This window comes from Ctenopharyngodon idella, chromosome 16, assembly GCF_019924925.1.
Source record: "Ctenopharyngodon idella isolate HZGC_01 chromosome 16, HZGC01, whole genome shotgun sequence".
NCBI lineage: Eukaryota > Metazoa > Chordata > Actinopteri > Cypriniformes > Xenocyprididae > Ctenopharyngodon > Ctenopharyngodon idella.
Window position 1 is genome coordinate 32,040,001 of NC_067235.1, and position 19,066 is coordinate 32,059,066.

Below are 19,066 nucleotides of genomic sequence, written 5' to 3' on the forward strand. Positions count from 1 at the left end.
GACAGACAGATAGATAGATAGATAGATAGATAGATAGATAGATAGATAGATGACAGACAGACAGACAGTCAGACGGATAGATAGACAGACGGACAGGTAGATAGATAGATAGATAGATAGATAGATAGATAGATAGATAGATAGATAGACAGACAGACAGACAGGCAGATAGGCAGATAGACAGACAGACAGACAGACATATAGATAGATAGATAGATAGATAGATAGATAGATAGATAGATAGATAGATAGATAGATAGACAGACAGACAGATAGATAGATAGATAGATAGATAGATAGATAGATAGATGACAGACAGACAGACAGACAGACAGACAGATAGATAGATAGACAGACAGACAGACAGACAGACAGACAGACAGATAGATAGATAGATAGATAGATAGATAGACAGACAGACAGACAGACAGACAGATAGATAGATAGATAGAATTATATATTTATATATTTAAATGATATTTTATGAACTGATGAAATCCTTCACACTTCAACAAATGTTTCCTTCAGATACAGTATATTTCATGCACTGTTTTTTCATTTCATGCAATCCGCATATGAGTAAATTATATGTGACATACTCTTAGAACTGAGCTACTTAACTGCCATAATGTGTTTAAAGCTGCATTACTGAGACCATGAGATGGTGAGGAGAGAAAAGCAAGAGACAGATGGAGTGAAACAGTTTCTGACAGAAAGCTGTTTGCACTGATGTGCTGTCTGTCATTCTGTCAGTCGCACAGAAAGCTCTGCATCTGTTACAAACAAAATACTTTTCTTCACTATTATACTCATACTCATGTAATCTACTCTATTTAGCAGCAGTGTTGAGGAAAGTTACTTGTAAAAGTAATACATTACAATATTGCGTTACTCCCTAAAAATTAACTAATTGTGTTACTTTTTATGAAAAGTAATGTTTTAAGTTACTTTTATGTTACTTTTTCTTATCTGGTCTGGGCTTGCTTGTTTGATTTTTAATAACAACAACAAAAAAAGGTTCTATTTTTGGCAAATGTAAAGACCCTTTCACACCAAAAGTAAAATGAATAAGCCTCAGGCTGATGGAGATGCATATTTATTCCTGTACAGTAGAGGGCGCAGCTCAAACAAACCTTTCATATCTGCTGCCATTCTGGATTGCAAAAGAACTGGATCATTGAATTGGATCATGGAAGGCACTTACATTTTCTCTCAACATGTGGACAGGAGAGCTGTCAATCAATAAATGTGAAAAAGTAACTGATATTTTGTTGTAAATTTAAAAGTAATGCGTTACTTAACTTGTTACTTGAAAAAAGTAATCTGATTATGTAACTCAAGTTACTTGTAATGCGTTACCCTCAAGACTGTTTAGCAGCGTTTGCTAAGTCAAACACATTACTTTTGCTCGTATTCAAAGTTAGGAATATATATATATATATATGACTAATTAATTTTTAAAGACAGACCTATTGTGATACGAGGTTGTTAATCGATGGTATATAATTCTGTTGAAGCCATCATTAAGAAAACCTACATTACCCATGATGCTGTGCTGAAAATTCGACCAATCAATGTGGTGAGCAAACCGTGCCGAGTTCTTCAGCTCCGCCTACTCACATAAAGCACCGCGGATGATGAAATCGAGTCGGTATCGCTATGCAGTCAAGACAATTAAATATTTGTGTGTATATATATATATATATATATATATATATGCAATAAACCTAAAATATAGATATATTTAACTACTTTAAATGAAGTTTTATATTTCTCCATTGCAATGATAATGGGATTGTAGTTCTTCCCCTCATTAAAGCTGTTAAGTTCACAGTCTTGTATTTTTGTCCGATTTTCAAACACATTTTTGTTTGTACTTTGTAATGTAGTGATTCACCTCGTAGCTGGTTGGTTCATGCTTTTTAAAATCCCTATGTGAAAAATGAATGGAAAAATACTTCCTGAACCAATGACACTAAAAAAAGTGAGCGGGCACTTTGGCAATTCAAGCCCTGATTCTCAACACCATTATCCAATGTCATTATACTTTCTATATTTTCACTTTCTATATTCAAATGTAAATCCATACAGGTGTAAATGCCAGCCGTGCTCCATCTAGTATTAAACATCTGCGTTTGCCGTTTATCTCTCAGAGGCTTGTAACTCTCTTCAGCCGCCTGCGAGGGTTTAGTGGGGATCAGCGCCCACAGGAGCCTTTGTATCAATTCAGATCAGCCCTCCTGCTTAACAGCCTGGATTCGCTCTCCACTGCTTGCTCCATATTCAGATGATAGAGACAGACAGCTCTCCGATTATAAGACAAAATGAGATCTACATTGAACCGAAGGTTGAGTAACCTGCTGATTCACATGTGCATCGGCTCAGACCGTTGCTTCACACCGGTTTAAAGGTGATTTTCACTTTGTTTGCCTGGAGCAGGTGTTTTGTGTGAACCAGTCCACATCCTTTAGAATTAGACTTTAATGAAGCAGTTTCACATCTTATGCATGTGTTTGTCATTGTACATTTATATGTTACTCAGTAAGGTTTTTTTTTTTTATATGTTTATTCAGCAAAGAAGCATTAAATTGATCAAAAGTGACAGTAATAATAAAAAGTGTTTCTTGAGCAGCAAATCATCATATTAGAATGATTTCTGAAGGATCATGTGACACTGAAGACTGGAGTAATGATGCTGAAAATTCAGATTTGATCACAGGAGTAAATTACATTTTAAAACATATTCAGATAAAAAACAAGCTATTTAAATGGTAATAATATTTCACAATATTATGGTTTTTACTGTATTTTTCATTAAAGAAATTCACCCTTTGTGAGCATAATAAACATTAAAAAAATCTTATTTTTTGGCATATTTCTCATTTGTTAAGTTAATAATTCAATTTATTACAATAGAAAACACTTCTTTTGAATTGTAATATTATTTGACAATATTACTGTTTTTTTTTTTTACTGTATACTACTGTTGAAACAAGCAAAACATTTGAATATATACTACTAATAAAAGGTAAATAATTAAAATAAATAATTAAATAAATTAAACAAAAAATTAAACCTACTGTACTAATGAGTAATGCAATAATGTTTTTGCACAAAAATAGTAATTATTATTATTTTTTTATTATTATTATTTTCATTTTAATTATCCTATTTACGCATATAGTCAGAAAAGTGCATTAATATTTTTAATGGCCAATATATTTGTTATTTTCAAGAATTTTTACCAAATCATATTTTGCTTAGGGCTTTTTTTTTTTTTTTTTTTGCTTGATCTACCAGAACATTTGTGCTTTATTTTAGAGTGATTTTTGTTTCAAGAGGATATCACTGTCATTATAAGATGTGCATTCAATCAAAATAAAGTGAACCCGTTAGGCAAATTTCATATTTCTCTGGATAAATAAGTAGTATATTTTCTCTCAAGTTTTATACCTACACTTCATTAACAGTATAAGTTCAACATCAATATTCATAAATCACAACAAAATATGATCTTTGCCTTTGATTTTTTAATTAACATGCTTCAACACGGACAGCTGGAGCTCAAAGAAAATCCAGCGTTTCTCACTGGTATTTACAACACGCTCATCTCGTAAAAATGATTGTTCCAACAGGATTCAAGGCAGTCAGTCAGTCAATCCAATGGGACACAATGGAAAGTGGATCAGTGTCTATTTAGACAGTGACTCTCAATTTCAGCTGCATTATTAAATGACCAGAGGAACACATGTGATTGACACAATGACTAAAGCAGAAGTTCATCTGTATGTTTGCGGATCTAAAATGCCCCCTGACAGGCCAACAAAAGATAAGAAGGAAGTTATATCAAGTAATTGTGTAATATGAGCTTCAGTGAAGAATAGCCAATGCGTGCGATTAATTTAGCACACAAACACTGTTGCGGTTCACTTTGACTGTCAAATAAGCCAGAAGAGAAGTTAAAGTAACTGAAACAAGCTTTGGGCAACAGTATTATACTATTGCGTGAACAGTAAATAAAGCTTTCTTATCAGATAACAGCCTGTGTGACGCATCCAAATATCTACTTATCTCACAATCGATGTTAATAGTTATGTTGCTAAGATGCCTTCATAAACATTATTTTACTGTATGTTGCAATGCATTTAGGTATTGTATTCACCATAAAAGAAACATGATTGCTGCAGTTGAGTTTGCCTAATAAACCTGGCAAGAATTGCTTGTGTTCTTCTTTTCTAAGTCACGTAAATGCAAATTTGGCCAAAACAAGGCATCTTCAGGAGTGCCACTTTAAATGCTCACTGTAGGAATCTTATGAAATCATCAGTCCAGGTCATATTTGACCCCAAAATTTAGTTCTCTTATACTGTATTAATGTGCATTTTTTAACACAATAAACTGTAGTGCAAGGTACAAACAAATGCAACCATTCATGTCCTCGACGGGTTTCACCCCAGGAGGTTTTGGAAAAGAGCTTGTGTGTGTGTGTCTATTGTTATAAATCTGGCCTCCAACAACACTAGTGTACACCTGGGAGTTTGCCATGGCTGCGATGCCTCAGTGAGCTCAGAATAACTCCAGCACATGTCAGGGTGAAGCACAGTTGCCTTCCCCATCAGTAATTGTCATGTAATCTCCACAGACAATCACACACATGATCCCAAACATGTGGCACAGTAATGAATCATTGTTATTAATTAAAGAAGCAGGTGACCCAAACATTTGAGGACCTGATGTCATGTTATCTCCACATTATTTTCTTACTTCTATGAATGTCTGAGCTTTTATTTTCCATGCAACAAAACTATCTAGCTACAAAAACGTACCATACAGTGCATTGTCTTTTGAAGCCATATGATAGTTTTGTGTGAAGAAAAGACCCAAATTTAAATCATTACTGCACTGATTTGTGATTGCATATTCAAATTTACAGCAATATGATTTGTCACATTGTCATTTGAATATCATAATGACTAAGGGGCCGTTTACACGACACCATTTTCAACTAAAAACGGAAAACTTTTTATGTGTTTTGGCTGTTCATTTACACGACAACAGCGATTTCGTTGCCTGAAAACGTGCATGCAAAGTGCAATTAAAAATTAGCAATTCGTTCGTTTGTGTTAAATAACAGGCGATCTATCGCTGCGATGTGTTGTTTTTGAAATCATGTTGAGTGCTCGTTGCCGCTGTTATCAGTGGCGCAACAGTGTTCTCTTGGCGCTCGTTCACAGTCTTCACACGGACGAGTGCTTCAATCTATCGCTTAACGCTGTTGCGGCCAGAGACTCTATTCGTTCCGGTAAAATCACAAAACAAAATGCACATAAACGTGTCTCTGCTCTTGATATACAATCACTGATGAACATCTTTGGTTTTAATGAGAAAAAAATAAAATAAATAACACAAGGGCGGATTAGAACCCAGAACGTCTGGCATGCTGAACAAAAATTCTGCCACTAGTCCACCAAGACATTCTAAAACTGATTGCAAATCCACATATTTATTGGCTAATATAAATACTCTCGAGACTAACAATATGTTGTATTATAGTATATTTAAGGACAAAACTATCATATTAAACATGAGGTCTATGTCAATAGTTTTTTGCTAGCCCAATCGCATTTCGGGAGGTCCTCCGGTAAAAATTGAATTCTGGGAGGTAAAATCCGCGTTTTTGGTGAGGTTCCCTTGGTAAAATTCGCATTCCAGTGGCTAAATATCATGTTATTTGGGGTCACTTCAACCCGCGGACATGGATAAAAAACAACCCACGGCAACAGTGTTAAAGTAGCCCAATTCCGCGGGAAAACCGTGGACTTGGCAACATTGGTCTGTTCCTCCTCACACAGTTTTTTCATGGAATATAACCACTATTGCCATGTCCACTTACTATGATGACGTTGTTGCTAATTTTGCTCCATCGAGGTGTTTTGAATCCGGCACTGAATATAAACATATACTCAAGCCACACTCAAAAAATATTTAGGAATAAATTTAAGATTTATGTTTTTGAACTTTATATAAAATTTCCATCCATTTAGATCACACATTTTTAAACTAATAAACTTTAATGTGATGCATATTTGTCAGTCATACATTCTTGTATTTTTTCAGTCATACAAGAATGATTCAGTTAAAAGGTATGAACATGGTTCAAATATGCAATATTTCAATAAAAATAGGGCACAATGTACTGTATTAATTTAATGGAATTTTCTGTATTTATTTTTTACAGGTATTTTACCTGTATTTTGAATTTTGAACTTTATTGCGTTGTGTTTTAGGGTTAATGGAAATGTTTGTAAAATTACTGGATAATGTCCTTGTAATTTTCTGCCAGTACATTATCTGTTTTTGTTTTACGTACATTTTATTTTTATTTTTTACAATGTGACTAACTGTGGAACAAGTAATATTCAGTTAGTTAAATTATTGAAATAAAACGGATTTATGATAAACATATGAACCTGGTTATTGTGTTTTTATTCAGTTTAGTAATTAGTAATATTACAGAAAACGTACCTGTTTTGTTCATGTTTGACTGACAAATATGCATCACATTAAGTTATTAGTTTATGTTAAAACCATCCAAATGGATTGAAATTTTATAGGCAATTCAAATACAAAAATCTTAAATTCAGGGCCTTAATATTTTGAGTGCACTTTTACTGTATGGAAAAAAAGCAGCTCACACATTTAGCTTATTATCTTTTTATGTATTATTTTAAAACGATAAATCTTTCGGGTTTTATGTAAGTAAATATGAGTAAATGATGAAAACATGTTCATGTTTTGCTGAACTCTTCATTTCAAGACAGCCGTCCCATTAGAAGAGCTGAAGTGGAGCCGATAAGACCTCATATGTTTACACAGCTGCTCTCTGAAAGGACACCAGACTGAGTGAGTGTCAATGAGATTCACTAATTAATACTGGTAATTCGGCTGGTGATTTACACTTGTTTCCTAAAGTTGGGAAGCGTGTGAATGCAGTGGCATCCAGTGGCGTGACGTGGGGGAATGTTCATGGCGTGCTTTGAGGGTCAGTGTGGCTCTACCTGGATTTGAACTTTCTCTTCTTGATCAGGGAGGACATCTCCATGCTGTGAGACATCTGGTCCATCTGCTCTTCCTGGCAACGCTGTGTTACTATTTTGGTTGCCATGGCGAAGCTCTCAGCAGCACCTGCATCAGAGCAGAACGACACAGCTGTCAAAAGGACAGAAGCACTTAGAGAAAGAATCACACTAGTCCGTTGCACATCGGCAGATAGCGATCTGTCATATCCACAACACCAGACACGGCCCAGTGACGGTACATGGGAAGTCACGGCCCATTTCCATCCCCACTCCAGAAAAACAGAAAAACTAAAATCATATTTAATCAGCAATATAAAGGGCTTATGCGACATATTACCGTCTCAGAATTCACTCTATATGTGAACTCGCCAATGCCAACACAATAAAAGATTAAATCTCATGTCAGTTTCACCCCAAAATAAAAATGTTTTATATGTTTTTATATGTTGTATTTTGCATAAAAATGAAGCCTGTTTTGGGGCCATTCAGGGTTATTATTGTTAACTACAACAAAAACTAAAACCATAAAAAAAAACACATTATCATTACTTGAACTAAAATAAACATTAACTGAAAAAAAAAAAAAAAACTCAGCTAGTTGCCAAGGCAACATTTCTCATATGTGTTTAGTTTAAATTGATTAACTAAATAAACTTGATAAAAACTATGAAGATATTTAAAAAAAATAATAAAAATGACAAAAAAAAAAACGAAAACAAAACTGAAAATTTCTAAATCTTTACAGTTAAAACGAAAAGAGAAAATATAAAAATAAAAACTAATTAAAAAAAAATTAAAAACTATAATAGTATATCATTACCAATTATACTAAAAGGCCATTATTTATTTACTTATTTATGTTTAGATATATTGCATTATGACATTATTTTCATGAAAGTTAAGCACGTTTTTTTTACTCACAAATTTATTTTTGTGATACAAACAAGAAATAAAAAATATAAATAATAGCAAACAAAAATTAATATAAATATAAAAATATGTATATATATAACTGCCATATAGATATATTTAATAATATCATCTCATAATTTGGCAGCAGGTATGTTAGGCTGCTGTCACTTTAAGACCTGACGCACGGATCCATTATACTGTTACACATACTTTTTCTTTCTCAAATGTTTATGTTCACTTAAAACATAACTCATTGTGTTTACGTGAATACTCACCAAGACCGGCATTTGTGTGCATTTGACTGTTTAAGCATGATAAGCAGCGAAAAAGGACTCAATTTAGTACTGAGAGGTGGCTTTATGTGGTGCACTTTGGGTGCAAGCACAAAATCTGCCAAAATGACTAAAATAATGCGCAATATGCGCAATCCCAAGCCGAAATTCAAGCCCTGTAACACCAACAATATTCATCTGGAGCAAATGAAACGAGTGAGTGAGGGGAGGAGGGTTTGTGTGTCGACTCGCTGTAGGAGAGATGAGAGAGAGAGAAAGAGCAGCTGGTATTGTGTATCTATTCTGTGGAAAATGAGTATTGGAAGCATTCCAGATATTTCAGTATTGTTGTGTATCAAAAAATCAATATTTTTGACAACAATACATTGCATTTTGTTTATTTATTTCAGATGCCTTTTTAAAAGACTACAATTGAAAAAAATATATAAAATTCAATCCGCCAAAGCAGTAAGTTACTCTACTAACCCGAACCCTAACCTAACAGTCTACTAATACTCTAATGAGAATTAGCTGACATGTAATTGCAAATTAATGAGAGTTAGTTGACATGTAGCTGCAAAGTTACTTATAGTTAGTAGAATGTCTAAAGTGGACCATCAAAATGAAGTCTAACCAAAATGAAGTGATGTAACAATCTTTTAAATGCAAAATAGAAAATTTAAAATGTTTGGGGTGAAATGTGACCTGTTTTCATGAGTTTCACCCAATCCCCACATCAGGTAAGAGCTGAAAGGAGAAGAGGGACATCCATTGTGTCAAAATCCTGGTAAAAGTCCCTTTGTGAGCTATTGTGAGAATAATAATTCATTAGTTGTAAGGCTCAATGCAGCCCACGAGAGTCCCGCAGTCATAAATCAGCCCCTCGCCCAACCTAACAGAATCAGGCCGCGTTTGAAGGATGGCTTCATTTACCCGAAAGTTGCAACAACCACCTGCGTTACCATCATAGACGGAGAAATGCGTTTCCCCTCAGGTTTAACCAGATTAAATCTGAGGCAAAGGCTCTCTCTGAATGACAGCGGCTCCTGTCCCAGACGTTTCCTCTTAAACCAGATCCTGGCAGTGCCCGTATCAGGACTTTGTTTGAACACTGGGTACAAAAGGTCACTTTGCAGCATATTAAAATTGATCTGTCATCAACCGAACAGCAACCCGTCGCCCCTCCAGAGAGAGATCGCATATAGGGCAACGTCTCTCATAATGAAAACAGACTAGTGGGAAAAAAAACTCTTTGGAGGCGATGGATGAACGGGCTTATGAGAAATAACTCTATAAACTCCAAATGGCAGAATTTTTTTTAATCTTCCTTGCGCTTGGTTTACAATGCCGAAACCACAGCTGTTTGAGAAACGGGAATGCAAAGATGCACGACTAAACGTTAATTAGATTTCTGCAATTTATGAGCAAAATGTGAGTGGTGCGGATGGTCGCTTCCTGACCCAATTAAGTCAAGAGATAAATGGTTTGTTAGAACAATTGATGAACATTATTTTATATTTCATTTTACTTTATTTCTTTTTTGCATCACAGTAATACAAATTTGGGAGTAAAAAGTGCTTAACTTACATGAAAATAACGTCACAATACAAAATACATAAATAAACAATGGCCTCTGTGTTTTTGATATATTTAGTTTTTTAAGATTTATTTTTGCCTTTATTATGAAAGGAAGCGAAGTTGGAGAGAGAGAGGGGGGCGGGATTGGGAAAGGTCTACAAGTCGGGACTCGAACTCGGGATGCCCGAAGCGAAACGGCGCTATATGTCAGTGCTACCCACAAGGCTATTGGTAAATAACAAAGTGCAACTAGATAAAAAAGTTTGTAGACAAACTTTAAGTTGGCTTGAAAAAGCCTAGCCAGAAAGTTTGAAGTAGTTTTAAAAGTAGTTTACTAGTTTTAGTTTACTTGTTACTAGTTTTAGTTTACTAGTTTACTAGTTTAAAAGCCAGATTTTATAAACTACCTGTAACTATATTTGGCAACTATATTGCCAAAAGTATTGGGACACCCCTCCAAATCATTGATTTCAGGTGTTCCAATCACTTCCATGGCCACAAGTGTATAAAATCAAACACCTAGACATGCAGACTGCTTCTACAAACATTTGTGAAAGAATGAGTCGCTCTCAGGAGCTCAGTGAATTCAAGCGTGGTACCGTGATAGGTTGCCACCTGTGCAATAAGTCCATTCGTGAAATTTCCTCACTACTAAATATTCCATGCTCAACTGTTAGTGGTATCATAACAAAGTGGACGCATTTGGGAACAACAGCAACTCAGCCACGAAGTGGTAGGCCACGTAAAATCACAGAGCGGGGTCAGCGCATGCTGAGGCGCACAGTGAGCAGAAATCGCCAACTTTCTGCAGAGTTAATAGCTACAGACCTCCAAACTTTGTGTGGCCTTCAGATTAGCTCAAGAACAGTGCGTATAGAGAGCTTCATGGAATGGGTTTCCATGGCCGAGCAGCTGCATCCAAGCCTTACATCATCAAGTGCAATGCAAAGCATCGGATGCAGTGGTGTAAAGCACGCCGCCACTGGACTCTAGAGCAGTGGAGACATGTTCTCTGGAGTGACGAATCACGCTTCTCTGTCTGGCAATCTGATGGATGAGTCTGGGTTTGGCGGTTGCCTGAAGAACGGTACTTGCCTGACTGCATTGTGCCAAGTGTAAAGTGTGGTGGAGGGGGCATTATGGTGTGGGGTTTTTTTTCAGGGGTTGGGCTTGGCCCCTTAGTTCCAGTGAAAGGAACTCTTAATGCTTCAGCATACCAAGATATTTTGGACAATTTCATGCTCCCAACTTTGTGGGAACAGTTTGGGGATGGCCCCTTCCTGTTCCAACATGACTGCGCACCAGTGCACAAAGCAAGGTCCATAAAGACATGGATGAGCGAGTTTGGTGTGGAGGAATTTGACTGGCCTGCACAGAGTCCTGACCTCAACCCGACTGAATACCTTTGGGATGAATTAGAGCGGAGACTGTGAGCCAGGCCTTCTCTCCAACATCACTGCCTGACCTCACAAATGCGCTTCTAGAAGAATGGTCAAAAATTCCCATAAACACACTCCTAAACCTTGTGGAAAGCCTTTCTAGAAGAGTTGAGGCTGTTATAGCTGCAAAGGGTGGGCCAACTCCATATTAAACCCTACGGATTAAGAATGGGATGTCATTGAAGTTCATGTGCGTGTAAAGGCAGGCGTCTAGGGGTGGTTGCTAAGGTCTTGCTATATGGTTGCTAAGGTACTCGGGGTGGTTGCTAGGGTGTTGCTATGCGGTTGCTAAGGTACTCGGGGTGGTTGCTATGCAGTTGCTAGGGTACTCGGGGTCATTGCGAGGGTGTTGCTATGCGGTTGCTAGGGTAATCGGGGTGGTTGCTAGGGGGTTGCCCTTTGCGGTTGCTAGGGTATTCTGGGTGGTTGCTAGGGTATTGCTATGCAGTTGCTAGGGCACTCAGGTGGTTGCTAGGGTGTTGCTATGCGGTTGCTAGGGTACGCAGGTTGGTTGCTAGGGTATTCTGGGTGGTTGCTATGCGGTTGCTAGGGTGTTCTCTTTGTTTGCTATGCTGTTGCCATGGTGTTCTGGGTGGTTGCTATGTGGTTGCTAGGGTGTTCTGTGTGATTGCGATAGAGCGATAGATATATAGATAGATAGATAAGAAATGATATGCGGTTGCTAGGGTGTTGCTAGGGTGTTGCTATGCGGTTGCTAGGGTACTCGGGTAGTTGCTATGCGGTTGCTAGGGAACTCTGGGTGGTTGCGAGGGTGTTGCTATGTGGTTGCTAGGGTACTCAGGGTGGTTGCTAGGGTGTTGCCCTTTGCTGTTGCTAGGGTATTCTGGGTGGTTGCTAGGGTGTTGCTATGCGGTTGCTAGGGTACTCGGGTGGTTGCTAGGGTTGCTATGTGGTTGCTAGGGTACACAGGTTGGTTGCTAGGGTATTCTGGGTGGTTGCTATGCGGTTGCTAGGGTGTTCTGTTTTGTTGCTATGCTGTTGCCATGGTGTTCTGGGTGGTTGCTATGTGGTTGCTAGGTTGTTCTGGGTGGTTGCGATAGATAGATAGATAGATAGATAGATAGATAGATAGATAGATAGATGATTTACTGTTTGAGCTACAGGAATACAAATTCCTGTTATTAAAAATTCTTTAAAACAAACAACATGCAAAATAATGAAGATAAAAAGAACTGAATAGGAAAACTAGTTTAGGAAATGAATTTACCAGCTGAACACATGAAACAAACACTGGGCCAAATAATGAATTATTATTAGTCAAATTACCAAGAGACAATTGAATCTGCTGGAAAATACTGTAGAGTTTAATTTTTGATTATTAGTATTTTGCGATATTTATCAGAATAAACCCGTAATGCACTGGTTGAGAACAACAGATTCTTTTAAGCAACATAGTAAGCAACTCTGTGCATTAATAATGTGCATTTATCAGCATTTTACTGTGACATTAAACATGGGTTATCATTTAAATCAATGGTTCTCGACTAGTTTTGCTTCAGGATCCAGGTTTTACATTGGACATCAATTGGAAACCCAACATAATATCATTGTAGAAAAGAAAAGAAAAATGCCTTTAAAGTCAAACGTGAAATATATTACATTACATTCATGTATTTGGCAGACTCTTTTATCCAAAGTATCTGCAGCAAAATAGTTGATCATTAGTATTTTGCAGTATTTTTCAGAACAGACGCCCGTTGAGAACCACCGATTTAAAAGCTAATAAACTTCTTCAAGTACATACTAGAGCAGAGCCTCTTGAAGAGCACAAGAAAATTGCAAACAGATTTTTTTTGCAAAACAGGAAGTTGTAAATCCACTCACGTTCTACAGGCCCTTAAGATGATCAGCAGGACGACGCGTCTCCGTCTCTCCTCCTCCTCGACCTTCACCTGTCTCACCCTCTTCCGTTGGCGCTCTGTTAAACTCTCCTTATTGTTTTCTGCTGTCTCACCTTCTTTAATTCTCTCAGCTTCTCCTCTGGCCTCACAGTCTCACGGTCTCTGCGGGTGAGGATGACCTCCAGCAGCACACGCACTCACTCCTCCTCCTCAAGGTGGTAAATATAGACCGACAGCAAGACCACAGATCAATTCAAAGCATCCAGATAGACTTACAGTGAGATTAAAAGACAGAAAACCTGGAATGACACAATGGGACAGTGCATTGTGGGATAGAGGAGCTGTGGGAAAAGAGATCTATGGAAACAATGCATCAAGATCTCAGCGAGATCTCTCATGCTCAGATCTCCATTAAACCCAGAAGCGATCAGATGACACTCACATTGTCTGCACTCACATCATCTCTTGATTTCAAAATGACTACAAACAATACAGTTACCACAAATCCATAAGATCTCAATACTGTCTCAAACTGTGCTCAAGATCAAAGATCTCAACATACCATGAAACATCTCCAAATAATTGAAGGATCAACATCTGAAGCATAACATTTTCCTCTAGAAACCCTCATTTAAACTCTGTAACATGGAAAATGTGTTGTGGAACGCCTTAAATGTGACCTATAATGCCCCTTTTACAAGATGTAATATAAGTCTCTGGTGTCCCCAGAATGTGTCTGTGAAGTTTCAGCTCAAAATACCCCACAGATCATTTATTAGAGCTTGTCAAATTTGCCCCTATTTGGGTGTGAGTAAATTTTTTTGTGTGTGTCCCTTTAAATGCAAATGAGCTGCTGCTCCCGGCCCCCATTCCAGAAGAGGGCGGAGCTTTAACAACTCGTGCTTTGGTTGCTCAACAACAACAAAGCTGGAGAATCTCACGCAGCCAAAATGAGGATTGTCAGTAACGGTGTTCAGCCTTACATTGTTCAAACCGGAGTCAACACTGATGGAGAGACTCAGGAAGAAGTTACAACTTTTAGAATGAAACGGGACGTTTCTGAATGGTTAGTGGATAAATTTATGTAGTTGCTGTAGAGTGGATTCAACTCATCGACTAGCATGTGCCGTCATGTTAATCTTTTGTGCAAATCCAGCATTGAATTGATCCTCGTTTGTGAAGCAGTCCGGTGTAAAATGATGGCATGATAACAACACTCTACTACAACAACTCTTCCTCTTCTCTAAAGCAGCCCAACATGGCCTCACCCCCTTTGTTGTGTGTTTTCGGGGGCGGGGTTTATGTTAATTTTAGGGTTTGTGATGTCACTAACCCAGGATGAAGCTCAGTGTAGTCCCTACCAGCCGTTTGTTGTAGTCCTTAAAAAACGATTTCTGTAATAGAAAATATCTCCCCTTGCATTGAACTTTGAGCGTCGTAACTTTGCAGATGTTGTTTATGCTCAAACAGCAACATTACACTACATGATCATAATTAAGGACACCAGTGTTCACATTGTAGTATGAACTCTAATAATTTAAATAAACAAGTTCATTAGTTTTAAAGTTCATTATTGTGTGACTACAGACTGTCAAATGTCATAAAAGTGGTGCTTTAATATATAATGTGTTACAGTGTCGTTATTTTAATTAAAACTAAAACTTTTGAAATAAAGCTGAAATAACATAAAATATAAATATTAGAACTTTCTGTAAACTTCAAAAACTTAAATGAAAATAGAAATGTTGGCTTGGCAACTAACTGAAATAAAATATGTTTAAGCTGAAGTAATGAAATTACTAAAAATGAAAACAAAATAAAAATAAATGAACACTAAGTAGATATATAAAAAACCCCAGTAAAAAAGACAAAAATACTAAAAGTTAAACTAAAATTAAAATAAACTAAGAATATAAGAATGTAAGCTAATAACATATTAATAAATAATATAATTATATAACATTTACATTCATTAATTTGGCATATTTTTTTCCCCAAATCAGCTTACAAATGAGGAATATCACAAGCAATATGTCATAAATGGTGCATTTTACAACAGCTTTAAATGCAGCTTATCTAATTTAGAGGTGGAACTTTGACTTTATAGTTTTTTAAAGGTCATTTAACGAGTGTCACATGCACGATACCAACCAGATGTTGCTGTTGCTGTGTTGGGAAAAGTTACTTTTAAAAGTTACAATATTACATTACAATATTGCGTTACTCCCTAAAAAGGTAACTAATTGTGTTACTTAGTACTTTTTCTTATCTGGGCTGGACTTTCTTGTTTGATTTTTAACAACAACAGCAAAAAAGTTCTATTTTTGGCAAATGTTAAGGCCCTTTCACACCAGAAGTGAAATGAATAAGCCTCAGGCTGAAGGAAATGCAAATTGACTCCTGTACAGTAGAGGGCGCAGCTCAAATAAACCTTTCAGCTGTGCAGCCGTTTAAGATTGCAAAAGAATAGGATGCAGGAGAAAAAAGTATAACACTTTTAGGCCCTGTCTCAAATGTCACCCTAAACACTTGAGGTATTGCAGAGTCCGCACTTTCATGACGTAACGCCACTTTAAATTAATGGACGCGCACATGGCGACCATTGTAAGTCAAGACTGTATGTGTATATAAAGTGTGCCATTTGGGACAGGGCCTTACTTCAGCAATAAAAACAAAAAAATCAAACACAAATGTGATGTTTATCTAAAGTCATTTTTGCTTATTAGTATGGTTGCATTGGATCATTGAAGAATAGCAGCAAAGACATTGGTTAATAACGTGAGATTAAATACATAAAGTATATTTGTGTCATTTAACATATTTAATTACTTGTAATTCATTACCCCTGACACTGTTCACAGCGTGTTTGAGTGTACATGACTCAGGTAATGTTCAGGGAGTGAGAGCAGCGCTGAACTCCAGGCTTTGTGTGGAGAGGCTATTTATGAGCATTTATTGCCACACCTGCCGCTCAAATACCACAGTACACAATGTGGTGAGGAGGTGCCTGACCACCTCTACAGTTTCATATGTGACATTGAGACTAAGAATAAACTGCATGAATAGAACAACAGCAGGCGAGCTTTGTCTGTTTCCATTGTGACAAATGCAACCATTCCTGCAGGCCTGTACAGGCCAAAAAACATCCACTCAAATCCGTCCTTGTTGAGCGAGGCATGATTAGAATGTCTGACTGCTTCTGATAATACGGCCAACCGCTGTTACACACAATCACAGTGACATTCAAACAAATAGTCCACCAAAAAATTAAAGCACTGACTTTATTTACTAATCCTCCTGTGGTTTCAAACATGCCATGACTGTCAAGGGCAAAAAACCAAACATAAAAGCAGCATTAAAGTCCTCATGAAACAAAATTCACAAGTTCACACTTAAATATAGTCAGATAGGGTAAAGGTTATGGGTATTTGGCATGCTGTCCGAGAGGAGGGCTCTGAGCTCGGAATTTGGCCCGAACCCAGAGTACAAGGCTGGGATAGGAATAATTAGGAGTGAGGAGATGGGGTGGTGGAGGGATGCTGGAACAGAGGTAAGTCTGCTGTATATATACCTCCTATCGTGCTAACTGAGTTTATCTGAACATGCTCCTCCCAAACTTTGTTAATAAAACATCAGGTTGTGATAGTCTTTTCTTCTCTTTTGTGACATATATCTGAGTGAAGCGGCTTCTGAAACAAGAACAAATGTAGGCCCCGCCCTCACGCCAGTAAACACATCAGAGGATAGAAGATAGAGATAGAAGAGATGTCGCTGCAAGAGAGAGGGGAAGTTATTTTATTAAAAAAAATATATGATATGCACGGATAAATCATTTATGAGAAATACTGCTATATTCCTTATAATATATATATATATATATATATATATATATTCCTTTATAATATAATAAGTAACAGTAACTATATTCTAGTCTTTGAAGTCATATGATGATTTGTGTATTGAACAGACTAAAATGTAATGTTATTTGCAGTATTATTTTAGTATCATTGATAGTTTTTATGTTTTGAATAAGGTTTTATTTTTCTATTTTTGTTTTTAAATGTCTATAGTTTTAATTGTTAGTTTTAGTTATTTTAGTACTTAAAATAAACAAAAATGAGGAATGTTGCCTTGGAAATGTTTAAAGGTGACCTATAATGCCACTTTTACAAGATGTAATATAAGTCTCTGGTGTCCCCAGAATGTGTCTGTGAAGCTTCAGCTCAAAATACCCCACAGATCATTTATTATAGCTTGTCAAATTTGCCCCTGTTTGGGTGTGAGCAAAAACACACCATTTTTGTGTGTGTCCCTTTAAATGCGAATGAGCTGTTGCTCCCGGCCCCCTTTCCAGAAGAGGGTGGAGCTTTAACAGCTCGCGCTTCGGTTGGTCAACAACAACAAAACTGGAGAATCTCACGCAGCCAAAATGAGGATTGTCAGTAACGGTGTTCACCCTTACATTGTTCAAACTGGAGTCGACACTGATGGAGAGACTCAGGAAGAAGTTACAACTTTTAGAATGAAACTAGAAGTTTCTGAACGGTTAGTGGATAAATTTATGTAGTTGCTGTGGAGTTGATTCAACTCATCGACAAGCATGTGTCGTCATGTTAATCTTTTGTGCAAATCCAGCATTGAATTGACCCTCGTTTGTGAAGCAGTCCGGTGTAAAATGACGACATGTCAACAACACTTTACTACAACAACTCTTCCTCTTCTCTAAAGCAGCCCAACATAGACCCACCCCCTTTGTTGCGTGTTCTTGGGGGCGGGGTTTATGTTAATTTTAGGGTTAATGATGTCACCAACCCGTGAAGAAGATCGTTGTAGTCCCTAACAGCCGTTTCTTAAAAAGTGATTTCTGTAAAAGAAAATATCTCCCTTTGCATTGAACTTTGAGCACTGTAACTTGCAGATGTTGTTTATGCTCAATTGCTTTAAATAATATAAGTTCAATTTTTAAATATTTAATTTCAAGTAAAGAATTGCATTGTTGCAGCAGTTTTGAATCGCAACATATGCAAATTTAAAAGCTTTAGTGGAGGGAAAGATTTTCAAAATTTAAGTCTGTTCCTCACACAATTAAAGGATCATATGACTTAAAAGACTTGGAATATTGTGCACAGAATCAAATGGACGAATGTTATATTTTTATGGGTTTTTTTTGTTGATGTCCTTTTTGAAGTTTGCAGTTTGGTTTCTATGAACTGTTGTGTGTTGGAAGAGGTGCAAAATTTCTCCTTTTGTGTTCATCAAAATAATAACATTTTCATTTTTGCATACAGCAGTTTTCTTTTTTTCCTTTTAAATAGCAAGTCATAAAGATCACATTAATATGCAAAAATGGAGGGAATGTGTGAGTGAGTGTGTGCGCGAGCGCCTGTGCATCCAATTAACTCAAACGATGCATCTATCAAGCTGTTTGGTGATATAGTGAAAAAGTGCACTGGAGAGAGAGAAAGCAAATCTGCCCACATGCTAATTAAATGCATTTCACAGTGCAGGAGGAGACGGCATCTGTTAGTCCTCGCTTATGCATGAGACGCAAACATTTTTCACGTGAGTTCTGGACAAAGAACATCACTCATAGAGGTGGAAATAATCTGCGACATATCCTCTATGAGATGAATAAAACATTGAAGTATTCAGTGTCCACCATACTAAAGCCTATACATTCAGATTAGCACACTACAGTCATTTCTGCAGTACACATGTGTGGTTTTCTTAAAAATGAATAAGAATCCTGTAAAATGAAATGACATTGACTTGTATCATGTAGAATTGAAAGATCAGGGTTAGCAGGTTAATATGTATATATATTAGGAAAGTGTTTCCTATTCATTACCTAGACCGTTGGCATTAATATAGCCGTGGAATATCGAATATGACCATGATGTGTCTTCCTACACAGTTGTTTAAGA

The 19,066-nt window shown here is 36.9% G+C and overlaps 1 protein-coding gene across 2 annotated transcripts in view; it reads right to left on the bottom strand.

Annotated features, from left to right (window-relative positions):
* The window catches only part of myom3 (myomesin 3), a 73,565-nt gene extending 60,297 nt beyond the window's left edge, over positions 1–13,268 (bottom strand). Inside the window, exons 1-2 of one of the 2 annotated variants that reach the window (XM_051865339.1) lie at positions 13,126–13,268; positions 7,059–7,185 (exon numbers count right to left, since the gene is read on the bottom strand). In XM_051865339.1, coding sequence (XP_051721299.1) covers positions 7,059–7,165 — 107 coding nt within the window. In that variant the 5' untranslated portion in view covers positions 7,166–7,185; positions 13,126–13,268. Of the gene's footprint in view, positions 1–7,058; positions 7,896–13,125 lie in introns of those variants that run through there. The other variant, XM_051865338.1, reaches the window with a different exon arrangement.
* Positions 13,269–19,066: the final 5,798 nt, after the last annotated feature.